At 49.1% G+C, this 16,510-nt stretch overlaps 1 protein-coding gene and 1 long non-coding RNA gene across 4 annotated transcripts in view; both read right to left on the bottom strand.

The window, feature by feature from the left end:
• Positions 1-3,655: 3,655 nt before the first annotated feature.
• LOC120410740 lies at positions 3,656-8,655 on the bottom strand. The gene is made up of 4 exons (XR_005603071.1): positions 8,386-8,655; positions 7,254-7,423; positions 5,363-5,469; positions 3,656-4,543 (listed from the first exon to the last, which is right to left on the bottom strand). It is a non-coding gene; the product is annotated as an uncharacterized LOC120410740 (long non-coding RNA).
• A 5,257-nt stretch (positions 8,656-13,912) lies between these two features.
• The window catches only part of RNF145 (ring finger protein 145), a 47,016-nt gene continuing 44,418 nt past the window's right edge, over positions 13,913-16,510 (bottom strand). For all 3 annotated transcript variants that reach the window (XM_039559644.1, XM_039559643.1, XM_010399701.3), the window contains exon 11: positions 13,913-15,533. In XM_039559644.1, the coding sequence (XP_039415578.1) occupies positions 15,105-15,533 (429 nt within the window). In that variant the 3' untranslated portion in view covers positions 13,913-15,104. The remainder of the gene's footprint in view (positions 15,534-16,510) is intronic.

Raw genomic sequence — 16,510 nt, 5'->3', positions numbered from 1 at the left:
AGAAACTGCACCCGATCCTTGGCTTTAGGCGAGTCCACACACAAAACATCCACATCCCCAGCATTCTGCGTCCTCACATAGGAACTGTCACAGACAGCAAGTTTCCACATTCCCTGAAGATGCCGTTTGAATCTTGACACGATGCTACTGTGTCATATCTCAGGGAGATGTGGGAGAACACGGACACACAGCCATACATGAATATTTACACCATAGGTACGGCATAGGAGCAGTTTGGCTCCTGCAGAGCTCCAGCTTATTGGGCTTCCTCCGGCTGCTGCTGCATCAGTTGTATCATATCCAGCCTAAATGCCTCCATGGTGAGATACATTCTGCAATTAAAAGCTATTTGCACCTGCACTGATTGCTCCTTTCCCAGGGCAGGGATCTGCCCAGGGAGGAATAATGTATTTGAATCAATATACTGAGCAGTTGGCAGATTTCACCCTTCAAATCTGTTCAGGGGATCAGGGGACCGTTTCCATGCCTTTTCCAGGATACTGAAGGGAACAGCATCCCAGCAGCAGGCTGAGGGCACCTCCACCGGGCAGGGGACAGCCAGCCGTGACAGTAACAGCGACAAGTTCTCCACTGTTTTCCTCCTTATACAAGACTTGTGCCTCTGTGCTCATCACACAGGGAGCTCCGGGAGGCTCTGCCTGAAGGCTGGGGGAGATGCCCCACCTGGGGCTTAGGGACAGTCTCAAAGCCACTGAAAAATTGCCATAAGGACGAAAGAGTTAAACACTGGCTCGACCCCCACAGGAGGAGTGTGAAAGAAAAGCAGAAGGGAAACAGGGAGGGGGTGAGAAAGTCAGGACTTTGCAAAAAAAAAGGAAAAAAGAAGAAGAGCTGGCAGCAGGCAAGGAGAGTTCTGTGCTCCATCCACCCCACAGAGGCCAACCCTGGAGTACTGGGGCTTTGATTTTACAGAACTCCCAGTCACTTTCAGCACTCACTCTCTGCTCCCTCCCTGGGTCCTCTCTCTGGACCGGCACCAGCCCACTCCGACTGCAGCAGCACACGGATCACTGCCAGGCCCATTATGAGGCTGGAGCATATTCCTGTGGAAAGCTGTGTCCATCCTTTCCTCAGCATGGCAAACGGAGCTGGAGGGCACTGCAGCCTGCCACAGGGGAGCCCACAGTGCTGGGACTCGGCACTTCACTCTTCTGCTGCAGAAGCAAACTGGGGCGCGCTGCAGTGAGGTTTCCCTGCAAGCCCGAGTTAAATGCTGTCAATGTTCAAGACAGAATAAAACACACACAGACTTGCAGGCTGTGATTTGGTCCCAGGGGTGAGGAAGCTCCCAAAGTGAGCGAGAGCCACAGGGTTGAGCTGTGGATTTTGCCCAGCAACACAAAGCCAGGAGCTGAGACTGTGCAGCGCAGGCAGCTCACAGACAGGACCGGGACATGGTCACAGTGTCCCTGGTCATGACAGACAGCAGGGATGGAAGCAGGGGAGGAAAAGGCTGGCCCTGGCTTGCTCATCCTATGAAGGAAAAAACAGGGTTCCTGGGGGAACAAGTGGTTTTGAGGCCTTTGAACAAGGGGGCCATGGAAGGTGGCCTCACTCCAGAGGACAAACATAAACCCTGTGAGGCAGGAGACAGAGGTCCCAGAGCACAGGAGTCTCTCTTACATAGGGAAAGGCCCCTCCTCTGCCTTGACACCATTTCCAAGTGGGCCCAAGGCCCCTCTCGCCTCTGACCTGGAGTTTATCCAGGACAACGCCCTCCTCCTGCCTCCAGTCCCTCCTCTCTTGCCCTGGGGCTCCCAGCACAGCGGGGGACAGTCAGGCCTCGCTTCCCTCTGCCCAGACCCCAAGGGAAGGAAGAAGTAGTTGGAAGTGGGAATTTCTGAGAGAAAAGCCTTCTGCTCCCTCATCCCTGACCTTTGCAGCTGGGTGAGGCCCCCCCAAAGGGACCACGCTCCTTCCTGCCCTTCTCTGGAGAAGGCGGAGGAACAACGGACCCGTGACAATGGGGGGAAAGGGAAAAGCAGCCTCTCCTCTCAAGGTGGGACTGAAAGCAGAGCATTCAGGTGCTGAGCACATACCTGCACTTTTCCGAGGGTTTGGGAGCAGTTCGCTCATGTCCTCCCCAATTAAAATGCTTTTCGTAAGTATTTTCCTTACAGGCTCTTGTGCCGGTCCAAAGACTTTCCATCCACAGATAAATCCAATGTCTGTCTTGGCAGGTGATGACACTGTTCAGCTGCCTGGGGTGTTTTGTTCATCCTACCTGCCTAGCTCCTGGAGGGGAGAGGAGAAAAAGGCTCAGAAAACTGGGAATTGGGATAAAATACTCTGACTGTCGTGTTCAGGAGGATAGAGCCTGGATGCCTCTGGGACGAGCAGAGGACCTGTCCACAGCGTGATGGTGACAGCACCCCACTTTCACCCCTGCTACCATGAAGAAGCAGTAGCAGGCGACCCAGATGGAAAGGTTCCATCCAGGAGCTTTCCTCCTCCTGCCTCTCTTGGGGGACTCCTGGGCTGCCCCTGGCTAGGATGGGGTGTCGGGGCTCCCCCGCAGGTCGGGGCCGGGGGAAAGTGGGAACCCCCCTCGGGGTGCCTGGGGGACGGGGGGATGTCAGGCAGCAGCGAGAGTCCAGCCGAGCGAACTCCTCAGAGGGACGACGGGACGATGCGGCCCCCCAAGCTCAGCCCCCCCATTACTACCCAAGACAGAAGCCCCCTATGGCAACTCCCCGGGGGTGGGGGGCGAGCAGAGCTGTGAAAATACCTCCGGGCCATCCCCCCACGGGGCTGCACGGAGGGGGACAGGGAGGGAACCCCAACTGCGCTGCCGGGGGCTGGGGGAGATGGGGGGGATGGGGGCGGGTCCCCCCGGTGCCCCCGCGGCGGAACCGAGACCGGGAGCGGGGGGGGGGGGCGGTGCCGGGGCGGCCGCGCCGCGTGCCCACAGCGCCACCTGGCGGCCGCGCCGGGAACCGCCCCCGCGGGAACGGCCGGGAACGGGGGCGGGAACGGCCCGGAACGGGGGCGGGAACGGCCCGGAACGGGGGCGGGAACCCGGGGAGGGATCCCGGGGAGGGGACTCGGGGAGGGGTCCCGGGGAGGCGGTCCCTGGGGTGGCTCTCCCGGGGGGACGACTATCCCGATGGGAGGTGATCCCCGGGGTCGAGATCCGGCGGGGAGAACATCACGGGAGAGAGACGATCCCGGGGGAGGAGGATCCCATGGGGAGGCGATCCCGGGGGGCGTCGGTCTCGGGGAAAAGGTGACCCCGGGAGGGCGATCCCCGAGGCGGGGAGGAGGCGAGGTGCCGGTGGGGACCGACTATGCCGAGGTGGAGAGATCCCGGGGAGTTGATCCCGGGGGCTGGTGGAACATCCCGGGACAACGGCGGTCCGTGGGAGCGGTCCCGAGGGGGGACAATCCCGAGGAAAACATGCCCGGGGTAGAAAAGCGGCTCCCACAACCCCCCACCCCGGGCATCCCGGCACCGGGAGACCCCCGTTCCCGTTCCCAGGTCTGACAGCAAATGCGATTCTGAGCACGGAGGGTGCAGAGAAGTTGTGGATGCCGAATCCCTGGGAGGGTTCAAGGCCAGGCTGGATGGGGCCCTGAGCAAGATTTTGGTTCCCTGCAGTACTCACACATGCTTGTCATCCATTTAAGTCTAGGCTGTATTTATTTGTTTGTGCTGGCAGCCACTGGCCAGATTACAGTTATTTTATCACACAAAACCCTGCTATGATTTTTACATTGTGAGTTCAGCAAAGCATTAAACATCTAATCAGCTGCTATTGGCTTCAGGGAGAGGTAAGTACTTGTCTCCCATTGAAGAGTGAAGGGAGAAATCCAGAGGCAGGCACTCCCTCCCTCTGAGAGGATGAGTTTAAGCATATTACATGGAATGGATTTAAATACCTTCTAAAGTTGTCACACGCTTTGCTGAATCAAGACTGAATATTATCAGAAGTATTTAAGTGGCTCTGGAATCTATATCTCCTTTTAAACACTTTCATAAACACTGAGGACTTTGCATCTTGGGATTTCTACTTAAAGGTGTACAAGCTCTTTTGAAGGCTGCCCTCCAAAATCCCAGGCAATTTCCCAGTTGGGGAATTGGATATTCAGTACTTCATGAGTTGCAAGTGTGCAGATTTCCATGTCTAGGACTGGATTGTTCAGGATTTGGCTGTTCTTTTTGTGCTGACCATTTTGAAACCTGTTTCCTCTGGCATTCTTGTTAACATCAGAAGGTCCCTATGACTTCAGCAGAAGCAGAACTAAGTTCATCATCTGGCTCAGAATTTTGCCTGGAGCCACAGGCAGGGCAGTGAGATTTTACCAGAACACAGCGTAAGAGTGCTGTGGTTGCAATGGAGTTTAAGATACAGAGAGACACCCACGTTTATAGTGACTTTCCAGAGCTTTGGGCAACTTGAACTTCAAGTCCCAGCTTTGTTGATCCAGATCAGGGGATTTCTTTGTTTCCATCTTTGTCCAGGCTCTGTGTCACTCGAGGCAGACCAAAGACATGCACCTGGTTTTTCCTCATGTATCCAACCTGTGCGAAAAAGGAAAGTTCTGGTAAAGGGACAACTGGGCAGTGCTGGTTACATGGGAAGGAAGGAAACTCATTGGGAACTCAGGCTTTATTTTGTGTTAGTTAGAAAGTGTGTACCTGTTTTTAAGATCTGCATTTTAGCAGAGGTAAAGCACATATAAACATTCTTACACACGGAATTTTTTTGGAAGTTGCTGTTCACTAACTAACACTCATGTGGGGAGTGAGACATCGTAGCCTTAGTGAAGCTCAGCTCCTGCTGGCTTTGCCCAGGAAAGGGGCAGCCTGTCTGAGCAGGCATCTGCATGCACGTGTGTTTGTTCCATATGCACACACATCCATTATGGATGACACACAAATGCTGCTCCCGCTTCCCGAGCAGGCTCTTACGGCGAGGCTCACATCGCCCTGATCTCACTGCAGGGCTTAGGAAGCGTTCAGAAGCCTCCCAAAATGTGTTACAAACGATGTATGGAGAAACCACTTCCTGCAGCCCTGAAACAGAGTCATTGTCATGGCGCGATGAAGGAACTGTTAAACAGACACAGCAGCAACACTGGAGCTGGATTCCAGCCAGGGTATTTCAAGCAACTTGTAAAAAGTTCACTGATTCTTTAATGACTCCACCTGGCCAGAGCAGGACCTCTGGTTTATGTGCCTTCCAAAAAATATGCTGCAAGAGGAGTGTGTCTCAGTTGATACGAATCAAGCCGGTTCCTCTAACACCGTGTTGGTCTGGAATAGCTGTTGACCTGATGGAGTGTTAATGGGAACATTTATTTGTTTCTTTATCACTACAAAGATGTCATATATACTTACCCTGCTGCTGCCACTGTTCCCAAAGGGCTGTCAGCACCAGAGCCATTATAACACGACTGCCAGAGGTAATTTTTTCCCCCCCTCACACATTATTTCTTCAAATGATTCTGCAAAGAGAGGAAGAACTTGGATACAAAAATTGCTGGTAAAAGAACAGTGCAGTGTGATGTGAGCCGTAGAAGCTTTCCTAAATGCCTGTCAGTCTCTGCCTTTATTGCTTACAGAGAGCAGCACAGGCACAGCCTGTATCTGTCCTGGCACCGGGGGTGTGTGCTGTGCTTGGCACTGAGGATGGGATTTGCCACTGGAGCTCTCCAGTTCATGGGACAGGTGACATGGACTGTGGGACAGGGCACTGTACCCCATCTCCATATCTCTTCATATTTCATATATGAGAGCACAAAGACTCTACCAGAGTATTTTGGTGACACAGCCATTAGTAAATAAAAATTAGGCAGAAGCCCACTGCCTTTACCTGTGGAAGAAAAACAATCCTGTCCCATTTCATTTGTGTCACGCAATGACTTGACAGTTTAAGGAAATTGCTAATGGGACCTTTTACTGCGAGGTCACGAGTTCAAACCTGGCTCTGTCGGTAATGACCAGCAGTATCTGATGAATGTTTGATGACGTGAGATTAAAATATGGGTCTCAATCCATTTATCAGTAGGAAAAACCTTCAACAGCCTGGGCCCCTTAAAGCTAATCTCGATAGAAAAGCCAGCGAGGCTGGAGCGTGAACAAGCCCCTCCACAGCCCTACAGTAGATCAAGGTCAGGATGGGGCCACGCAGATGGAAAAGCTTAGAGCAGTGAGGGCTGGGCAGCACCTTTCTGTGCATAAACAAATCTACTGCTTAATGCACTGAAATACTCCCACAACAGCTCGGGATGGGAGAGCCAGATCCGGGATTGTTCTCAGAGGGACAATGATCCTGGCATGAGGGGGGAGATGCAAACATCGGGAAATCCAAGATCAAGAGCTGGCTGATACTAGTGCCAAAACTCATGAATTCACGATTTTGCAAGCTGAGAAGTCCTATTTGAATTTCTCAATATTATAACACCATCATAAAGTTGAAACTCAAATATCAAGGTAACGGGTTAGTAAATGTCTTTTTTAAACGTCTTTTTTTTTTCCCCAAGATCAACAGAAAAAGAAGTTATTGCTTGATTCAGTGCTTTCCAAGCTGCCCCTCGCTCTCAAAAAGTGTAAAAGCATCGCTGGCAGAATTTGGCAACTGCTGAGAGGCAAAGGCTGACGTCTGAGCAAGGCACAGCCGGTGCCCTGCAGAGCCCAGCCCGCCTCAAACAGAGCCCAGGTGCACATTTGGGATGTGTCTGTAGCACACATGTGCCAGGTCCAGCTCAGCACCACTTGCAGAACCTGCTCTGCACCTCCTGAAGTCTCTCAGTGCTTCTCCTTCAGGCTTCAGCCCGGAGCTGCAGGAAAAGAGGGGGACTGAGAAACCGGGGGGTGCCTGCCCCAGCACCATCCCGGAGCCCAGGCTGCCCGATCCCGGGATAAAGCCACGGGAAAGCCTCGCATCCCTTGTGCTCGCAGAGCGTTTCCCAGCGGTTTGGAGGGAAAAGGGAAAAGCGTGAGGGCCATCTGGTGGGAGCGGGGAGGGGATTCCGCTCTGCCTCATTGTTCTCCGCAGTTCTGCTACGGGCTAATTCCAGCTGCAGGGACCACCGGCCGGATTCTGAGAAACTGGGGAATGCTGGAGGGGGCACGACGGCGTCATTTACATCAGGAACACACCTGGCACCTCAAAACATCCTTTTTACGGGAATTACACCTCTGATGACTGTCACGACGAAGCACAACACACTCTGCCAAGTGTAAGTGATGGAGGAGGCCGCTGGGGCCAGGGGCGGGTGTGCAGTACCTGCAAAAACACAGGAGCAGAGGCTGCAGCACAAACACCTCTGGGGATGGGAAGTCGGGAAAAAATAAAAGCTCCTCAGCAGCGTTTGCAGGATCAGAGCAGGAATGTTTTTCTACCCAGTAAAGCTCAGCACCAACACACCAAAATCAGCAGCCTCCAAACCTTTGTAGCTGCAAGTAGAGAAAAGAATTCCTTAATTTTAGTATTTTCCCCCATCTATATCACATTTCTACATAAGACTCTATTTCTGTTCATCTTTACGCTTCCTGGGATTTGATCCGTGTTGATCCACATGTGCTCCTTCCAGGATTTTTTAAGGCTGCAGAAATGACAATTTCCACACTAGTTACAAAATAATTACCCATAATAATTTAATAATGAGCTTTCCCTTTAAATTATTAACATAGGTAGCCAAGCAAATTGTCAATTTTAACAAGTATAAATTCAAATGAAAAATGCCAAATCTGTGTTAAATGAGACCAGCAAATTAGCAATTAAAATATTTATGCAAGAAGGCAAAAGATACTGTATTCAAGGAGCTGCAGAGCAGCCTCCCATCAGAGTATGTGACAGTGGCCTGGGTTTGCACATCCCCAGTTTTAAAATCCTCTGCAAAGGGAAGAGGGAAAAATATCTGACCCCATAATTGAGGCTGGACAGTGTTGACTGGCATCCCGTGGGATTTCACGAGAATCCAAGCAATTCTCAGAATACCCCTGGGTTATCCTGAGCAGCAATCCTGACCCAAATGAAATTATTTCTGTCGTTGTTATCTGTGGGAATCTCCAAAGAAAGGAATTGCCTTTGTGGCCCCTTAGAGCTTTGTCACCAAGAGCAGAGTCAGCTGTGCTGGTTTTTAGGAAAGGGGAGGAAAAAAAACCTTTCAAGCTGAAAGAAAAGTACCAGTGTCAAAGCAGATTTCTGACTCCCTGTGAATATAAATCCCAATCTTCCAGCAAACTCGGCAGCACATCAGGAACACAGAATGCGCTGGAGCAGCTCTGCTCACGATTTTGATGGTGAAGAATAACAATAATAGTAATAATAGTAATAGTAGCAGCCGTAGCCATAGTAGTAGCAATAATAAAATAATAATAATAAAAATAATAAGAATAAATATACTGTTCTTTACCCTGTACAGCTCCCGGCACTGTTTGAATTGGCCGAACCGCTGCCGGAGCTCCCGGTGCCGGTCCCGCACTGCCCCGCCGTGGCAGCCGCCGGCACCGGCTCCCACCCATCTCCTTCTCCCGGCTCCAGCCTCTTCCTCCTGCTCATCTCTGTCGCCGCAGAGAAGATCCAGCCCTCTGGAAAGCGACCCCGGGCTCCCAGGAAAGAGGGAGTTCTGTTGCAGGGGGTGTGACTTCATCCAGATGTTGATGCAAACATCTTTAGGACAGGTGTTTGGGAGTTGGATCCTCAGAAGTGATGCCCAGAGAAAAGTTTGGTCTCAGACTGGGAGAGAACAACATCAGAGGAGCAAGAACCCGCCCCAGGCAGCACTACCCACTCCCCCAAAGCACAGATGGATACAGAGCACATTTGTGTCCAAAACCAGAGGGGACAGACAGCTCCAGACCCATCCGTGCACAGACAGACCCAGGCGATAAAACCCCAGGAGAATTAGACTGCTGTTTTCTGTTGAGAACAAGGCTGGGGAGAAGAGGCCCATTTTTTGGTGAAAATGTTTCTGACAGTGCCAGTGAAACCTCCCTGGCACATGTGACAGCTGGACACAGGGACAGGCACAGCCCAGACACCCCAACTGCACCCACCGAGCTCAGCGAGGAGCTGACAACCCACTTGAAATCAGTATTGAAGCACATTGAAGCGCAGCGAGGAATTATAGCAATACTCCACCAATGTGTTTGAGGTTCTCCCCCACGGATTGTTTCCCTCCACCTGTGCCAGTGGAGATCATTACCAGCCTTTGACCAGATCAGCTGTACCCCAAACTCGACCACGTCCATGCAAAGATTTTTATCTCGAAAACAAGATGTATTTTAGCAGGTTACAATTTTTCTTTTTTTCTTTACTTATCAACACGTACTTTCTAACACGGAGGGGCTTTGAGAAATTAATTTCCATCTGAAAACAAACAAGGGCTGAAACAGTTTACAAAGGAACCCATCTTTCAAGGACATTTCCTTTTAAATTGCACAATGTGGCTCTTAGCAAGGAAAATAAATAAAACTTAATCCCTCTGCATTCCAGCTGGCATTTTTTCCCCAAGCTAGAAGCGAACAATCAATTTAAAGAAAACTCAGACTATGGTCAATTAAGAAACTGTATATCATTTCATTTATAAATACCAGATACCTATTCAATTGATTATTTTGATCCAATTAAGTCAGTTTTACATTTTAGAATTCCTAGGAATGAAGTAATTTATCCACATTGCAGTCTTGGGCTTTTCACATCTGTTGCTGCAAAATTCTGCAGCTCGTCTGGTCTTTGGCTGCGCTATTGGCTGAGAGTGTTTCAGCTACCAGATTTATTTAAGGATGTGGATTGTAAGCCTCCAGGAAATGGCAGCTACTGGGGAAATTTGCGTCTAATTACTTGTAACACAAAGAAATCTTTTTCTCCTTTTTTTTTTTTTTTTTAATTTGGATTGGTTATGTATTTAAAATTTTCTACTACGACTTCTCTCTTTAACCAGGATGGTCACCTCTAGCTTTGTGTGTGTCATGATGTTCTCTGAGCATTGTTTAATGAGCTGCCAGCACCCAGCCCCTGCTTCTCCCCTTCCCAACCTCCCTTTTCCTCCTTACTCTGTCATCTTCATCCTGGTCTTCTCTGCCAGGGAAAAGAAGACAGAATCCTCTGGAAAGTGACCTGTGGGCTTCTGAGGGAGTTGTAGAGAGCTCACCAAGTCTAGCAGGCAAACTTTTTCTCTAGAAGTGTTTGTTTTCAAGAGAATAACCAATACCTTAGAGCCACAGAATGTGTTTGCTGCGTGGTTTATCAACTGGGTCATAACTTCCTTTATGAAAAGGGATGGAATTTCCTTGGCCAGGCTCTCCATGCCGACACTCAGTGGTCCCAGGCACGGCTGAACTGCACCAAGGAGAGAAGCCACCACACCTTTAGCCTGGGTCTCTAGCAGGATCCAGTAGGTAAAATAGCCATAATTAAAAGAAATAGGCACGGACAGCAAGAAAACTGGTATCTTTGGTGTGTGGGGCTGTGAACTGGGATCTTTAATGTGGCTGCACACACATATCACAAAAATGGGGATCAGCGATCCTGCCTCACTCAGCATTGTAACACAAAGAAAAATGGAGTTCGAGGTTGCATTTACTGACAGCTTCATGCCAGCAAAGCCAAAGAGATTAGTGGGGAAATGTATTTGTCAATCTTTCCCACAAATATTTTTGGGGGCGACATCACAGGCAAGACTCAGAATGAGCAATCCACACACAACAGCTCCAGGCACTGCAGAGACTGAAAAATTAAAGGTCTCTTCATACAAATTTAACATGCAGGAGGAAGAAAGCCAGCACCAATCCCTGGTCACCTCCACAGCCCTCCTGGGAGCAGCACAAACCTGCAGAGGGCCATGGATTGTTCCTTCTTGAGACCTTCCAACCCAGCACTCTGCACCATCCTGCGGGCTCCAAACCAGGGAGGCCTCCTGCCCTGACCCAAAAAACTTCCAGGGACATCATATCCACCCCAAACTGGTTCATTTCATTCTGAATGCTTCCCAACAACATGAAGTTCTTCAAACAGCCAGTTCTCCCCAAAAACAGGGGCGGGGGGAGGAGCGCTACACACTGATATCATTATTCTTGTATTTTGAGCCAACTGGATTCAAGCTCTTTGCCTGTCCCTGCCAGTTAGGAAAAATGCAAAAGTTTGTTCTCAAACGTTCAGACAGTTTAAGCCCAATTATTTTTGTCTATATTGGAAAACGATTGAGGCAACTCAGAAATTTAATTTAATCAGGAAATAGGGGACTCCAAATTAAGAGATTTTCCCATGCTGGAAAACCTTGCGTTTTTCAAGAACTCTCAGCCTTGGCATAAAACGAAGTGTTTCACTAGGAACAAGGAAGGAAATAGATTCCTCTGCTGCAAAACTGCCAAAAACCAAAGGAGCTGAGAGCAATGCAGCTCAAGGCGAGGCTTTCAAATCAAACCCCTCACCACAGACTTGTTTCTCTCCTCATGGAGTCATCCCACCTTGTGTAAATCCATTTATTTCCCTGAGCCCAGAGCTGGGACACCTGATAGGACTGACTAGACACACACCACCACACCATGTGATCAGCGCTCCTATTTCCAACAAAAAACCAACCAGCCATAAAATTCCCAACTGTTCCCATTATATCACCTAGCTGGAAGCATCTTTTCGAGTCCAAATGTTCATCAATCACACCACCATCATGAGTCCACATGAAAACGATGTCAAGCCTCAGCCTACAGTTACACCCTGATCATAAACACTTCAAAAGCATTTTTTTCCCCATTTACTCATGTACAGCTGCAAAGAAAATCAACTCAAAGCAGTGCCCAAGAGGGAGTTCTGCACCAGACAGAGCACAGAGGTCAGGAGTGTTCACCCAGATGCTCTGCAGAGCACTGAGACAGACAGGTCGTTTCATTCCTAACCTCCCTGCTCCTCCAGAGCAGCCTTCCCTTTTTCTCCTGTTCAAGTTTATTTCTTCTGCAAGAGATCCAAGCTGGCTTCGGTTTTGGCAGTTCTCACTTCATCCCTCAACTTCCTGACCCGCAAGATATGGCCTCCTTGGCTTATCAGTATTTATTTCCACCCACCCCCATTCTTGCAGGCGCATTTTTAAGTTCCTCCTAGAGCTAGCTGTCCCTTGTTTTCAGAAAATGGTATCCTGCCAGCATTTCTGAGTTGCCAAAACCCAAAAGTGAAGCAAAAATGAACACACTCACCACATCCCTCAAGTTTTCTAGTCCAGATTTTACTGGAACCAGATTTTACTTAGAACCAGTTTGCTGTGCCTCATCCACCCTGCGGCACTGGACATGCTCCACCTCACTTTGCCCTTACAGCTCTTTATAAAGGTGTTGGCACCTCATGGAGTAACTTCCATCTTTCAAGCCCTGTTCCTGTGAACTCTGCAAGCCTCTCTCTGCTCCTCTTCCTCTCGTTTCCCTCTTTGAAGTATCATTTTTTCAGTAGGAAGTGCATCAGAGCTGTTCTCAGCCCCTCTTTGCAGGCTGCAGGACTCCCTGAGCCTCCATGTCTTGGAGCACCTTCTCCAGCACAGAACAGCCACTTTTGGGTCACTCCAGTGGGAATACCACAGCATCATTTTTCCTAAAAAATCACATACCTTCCTGGTCTGTCAGGTTCCCTTCCAGTGCCACACCCACGTTTCCATGCTGTCATCCTGGCAGGCAGTTGTTTGTTGAACCTGCTGCTGGCCTGTTGATTCCCACCGAGCAGTCTCCAGGCGCACTCACCCACGTTGCTGTAAATCCACAGTCCTTTCCTACAGCTTTGGCAGTACCAATTAGCCATGAATAATTTAGGTTATAAATGAAAAGGTCCATGGCCAAGAGATCAGCCAGGCTGAGGCACAGCTCCTTGGCATCAGCAGTGAAAGCAAACCTTGGCGTTTGTTACTTTTTCCACACCACTGCTGCATTTATGAAAATGATGTGACGGTGTGGGATAGGAGTGGCCCCTGTGGTTCCTTCCCGCCCAACTGCCCTCAGGTGATCCCACAGGGGAGTTCTTCTCCCTCCCTTTCCTGGGACCACCTGAGATACCCATGTGGCCAACAGAGCCCTCCAGCCTCCCTCCCCATGGCTGACCAAGCCTGGCTGTTTGCAGTCACTTGGGGTAACACTTGCTCCCTGCCATGGAAAGTGAGGGGATCCCATCCCAAGTTTCCCATCACTCGTTTCATAAATTTATGGGATTATTTTTCCACATCCAGGGACAGCAAGCAGAGTTTAGAAGAGTATCCTGCAAACACATTCTGTGAATTGAGGGAGAGCCTTTTCCCAGCATACTAAGGAGCATTCTGTAACAGTCCTGCCCAGAAAATCCTCACCCACAGATGTTTCAAGTGTGGCAAGAATGGAAACAGCCTAAATTATGTAGATTGAAAGCTTGGGCATGGACAAAACATCCTTTTGAGCAAGATTCAATTCCACAGAAATGCAGGCATGCAAGAGCAGGACCCAGACCATGGATTGACAGGAGAGAAGAGTTCAAGAAAAATATTCTCAACTTTTTTTCCCCCTCCCCAAACACACCAAGCTGTTAATAAAAGTTTTGGGATGATCAGTGAAAGCATGTGATAAATCCAAATTTCTGATTAATAGACAAGAAAACAAAATTGAGATACAGAATCAATGGATGGTGCAACTGATGTTCCCATCCTGTTGGGGGGAAGGAAAGAGATTTAGGGTTTGTTTGGGGCTCAGTAGCAGCAGCCTCCAGGAGCAAATGTGCCTTTGTGTTCTGCATAGGCCAAGGTCTGGTGGTAAGAACAGGGGAGAGCAGGAGGTGCCACTGGGACACACAGCACTGAAATGGAAATGGGGGAGAACACAGGCACAGAGAGTTTCACTCATCTCCAGGGGGAACAGAGGGCTATTACTATGAAAGAGCCTCTTAACACGTACTTAACTCATGGAATTTCAGTGCAAGAATCACATAACCAGGTGTAAAAATCTTCAAATGTAATTTATTAAGACATTCAGCTATGTCTGTCAGTCTACATCCAAATTTACTACTAAAAATAAAATAGTATCACATTTCACATTAGGAATACCGACTTTGAAAAACACTTGAGTCAAGCCTATCGTATAAATAAGTGACTAATTTCTCTTCATATCAAAATTCACATAAAAAAATTGCCTGCCCCCTACTCCCACCTATTTCCCCACCCCAGTCCCTTGTTCTACTTGAAGCCATGATGAATGTAAAAATTTAAGTATGGACATGTCCTTGTCAAAGAAAAAAAGGTGCAAACCTATTAACAGCTTTTAAAAGTGGCATTTGCGGAGTCTGATCATACACGATAATGTACTCATTCCCAAAGTGCAAATATCGCCAGAGTTTAATACTGTTTTAATTCAGCTGCAAGGGTTAAACATTACACAGCACAGTCCTGCAAGGCCTCTATCCGTGCCCTAAAACTCATCCCACTTTCCTCCTGCAGAGGTCAAAGTGTTCATGAGAGCTTTAGTTTACTTCATGCAGCCCACACTGTGCCCATTATTAGCAAAAGTTTCATATACATCAAAATATTGACGACTCCGTCATAAAAGTCAAGAGTCACTATAGATTACGTGAATTCAAATGCAACTGCCCCAAGAACACCCAAAGCATACACACGACGTATTAAGAGTGCTTCCATCTCCTGGTACAATCACTGCTGTTACATCTTTGATTTTTGCTTACGTGCCAATAAAAAATGTCAGCAACCAAAGCTGCCCATCCGTCAGAGAGCGGCAGCTCACGGCCCCTAACGCCCCTCAGGACCCCGGGACATGGCTCTATGCAACTCCTCTCCCTGACCAAAACCAAGCCAGCCTCCTGTCCCTCTGGCCACAACCTCTCACAGACCTCTCGCTCCTCTCAGCCCTCACCTACATCTTGAAAACACTCTTTCACTGCTATTTATTCCCAGACATCCTTCCTATGCCCACAGTTCAGAGAGCTTCTGGAGTCATTTCTACTACATCTCACTGGAGTTACCACTACCAAAGCAGCCCATAAAAATCAGCATGGGAGATTACATTTTGACCAGCATTAATAGCTACACTTCTTTCACAGCTGTGGAAGGATTGGTTTTCTTCTGAGTCAAACGTGGATCTCTGAAATGTGTTTGTTCCCGCATCATCCTCTGTAGCCTCAGAGCTGGACACAAACCCTCAGATCCCGAGCAGGGCACCCCTCTGGGGCTCCAATGAGTTCTGCAGCACAGGCTGCTCCCTGGCTGGCCTCACAGGGGCTCATGTCACTGTCCATGCTGTGAGACCCCCCCGGGTGGGCAGAGGCCTCGGGGCTGTCGTGTCCATCGTGGCCCCTGCTCGGGCTGGCCTTCACACTCGGCCTGTGGTCACATTCAGCACCAGGCTCAGCTGCATCTCCAGGCCTGGTGTTTTGCTCTGCACTAGGATTTGGCTGCTGCACTGGCTCAGGTCCCAGTCCTGGGAGCTGTGAAGGGCTCTTCAGTTGGCAGTGACACAGAGGGCAGGTTTCTTGCACGTACAGCCATTTCTTAAGACAACCCGCATGAAAAAAATGGCTACATGGTGTGATTACAGCAGTTTTCATATCCTGAAAGACACACACACAAAAAAAAGGAAAGGTATTATTATTTGTAACCCCATTCCTCTCCTCTCACCTCACACATCTAATGGGTTCACTAGGCATGGAAGAGACAGAAGCAGTCCACAGGCAAGGAAGAGAATGTTCCTTCCTTCACATGCACAATGTTTCATATGAGGGGCAGCTGAGGGGGATGGGAAAGGGGCTCAGCCTGGAGAAAAGGAGGTTCAGGGGGGACCTGCTGGCTCTCCACAACTCCCTGAACAGGAGGGGGCAGCCGGGGGTGGCTGAGTCTCTTCTCCCAAGGAACAAGCGACAGGACAAGAGGAAATGGCCTCAAGGTGTGTAAGGGAGGCTTGTCTTGCATATCAGTAAGAATTTCTTCACAGAAAAGGTTGTCAGGCATTGGAAGGGAGGTGGTGGAGTCACCATCCCTGGAGGTGTCCAAGGAAGGCCTGGATGTGGCACTCAGTGCCATGGGGATCAGTCACTGGTTGGACTCAATCTTGGAGATCTTTTCCAACCTTAATGATTCTCTGATCCACACACAATTCAAATACAGGCCAGGTGTTGCTTTCTTTATTACAGGCATTAAAAATGAGGCAAAACCCCTTTGTCTGTAAGATATTATTAAACATGACCTTTTGCAGGATGAGAATCACAGAACTGGTTGGCTCAAGAAACAACTGTGCAAGTCAAAACAGCATAATGACAGATACAACATGGAACACCACCAGAAATGAAGTGACACCATGAACTCTGCCACATAATACTAGTCTGGTGTTTTGAACACTGTCATTCAATCTGGCAGTTTTACTCTTTAAAGAATTTGTATCAAGTTTGGAGCCAATCCAATCCCACTCTTAACTGCATACTACTAATCTTAGAGTGATTCTTTCACTGTCACACATAACTACATTTCTGTTCAAGAGTAAGAGACTTTGGAGCTAGAAGTGTGACAAAGATATTATTTTCAGCATTAATGT

This window comes from Corvus cornix, chromosome 13 (genome assembly GCF_000738735.6).
Source record: "Corvus cornix cornix isolate S_Up_H32 chromosome 13, ASM73873v5, whole genome shotgun sequence".
Lineage (NCBI taxonomy): Eukaryota > Metazoa > Chordata > Aves > Passeriformes > Corvidae > Corvus > Corvus cornix.
This window is presented reverse-complemented; position numbering and strand designations above follow the sequence as displayed.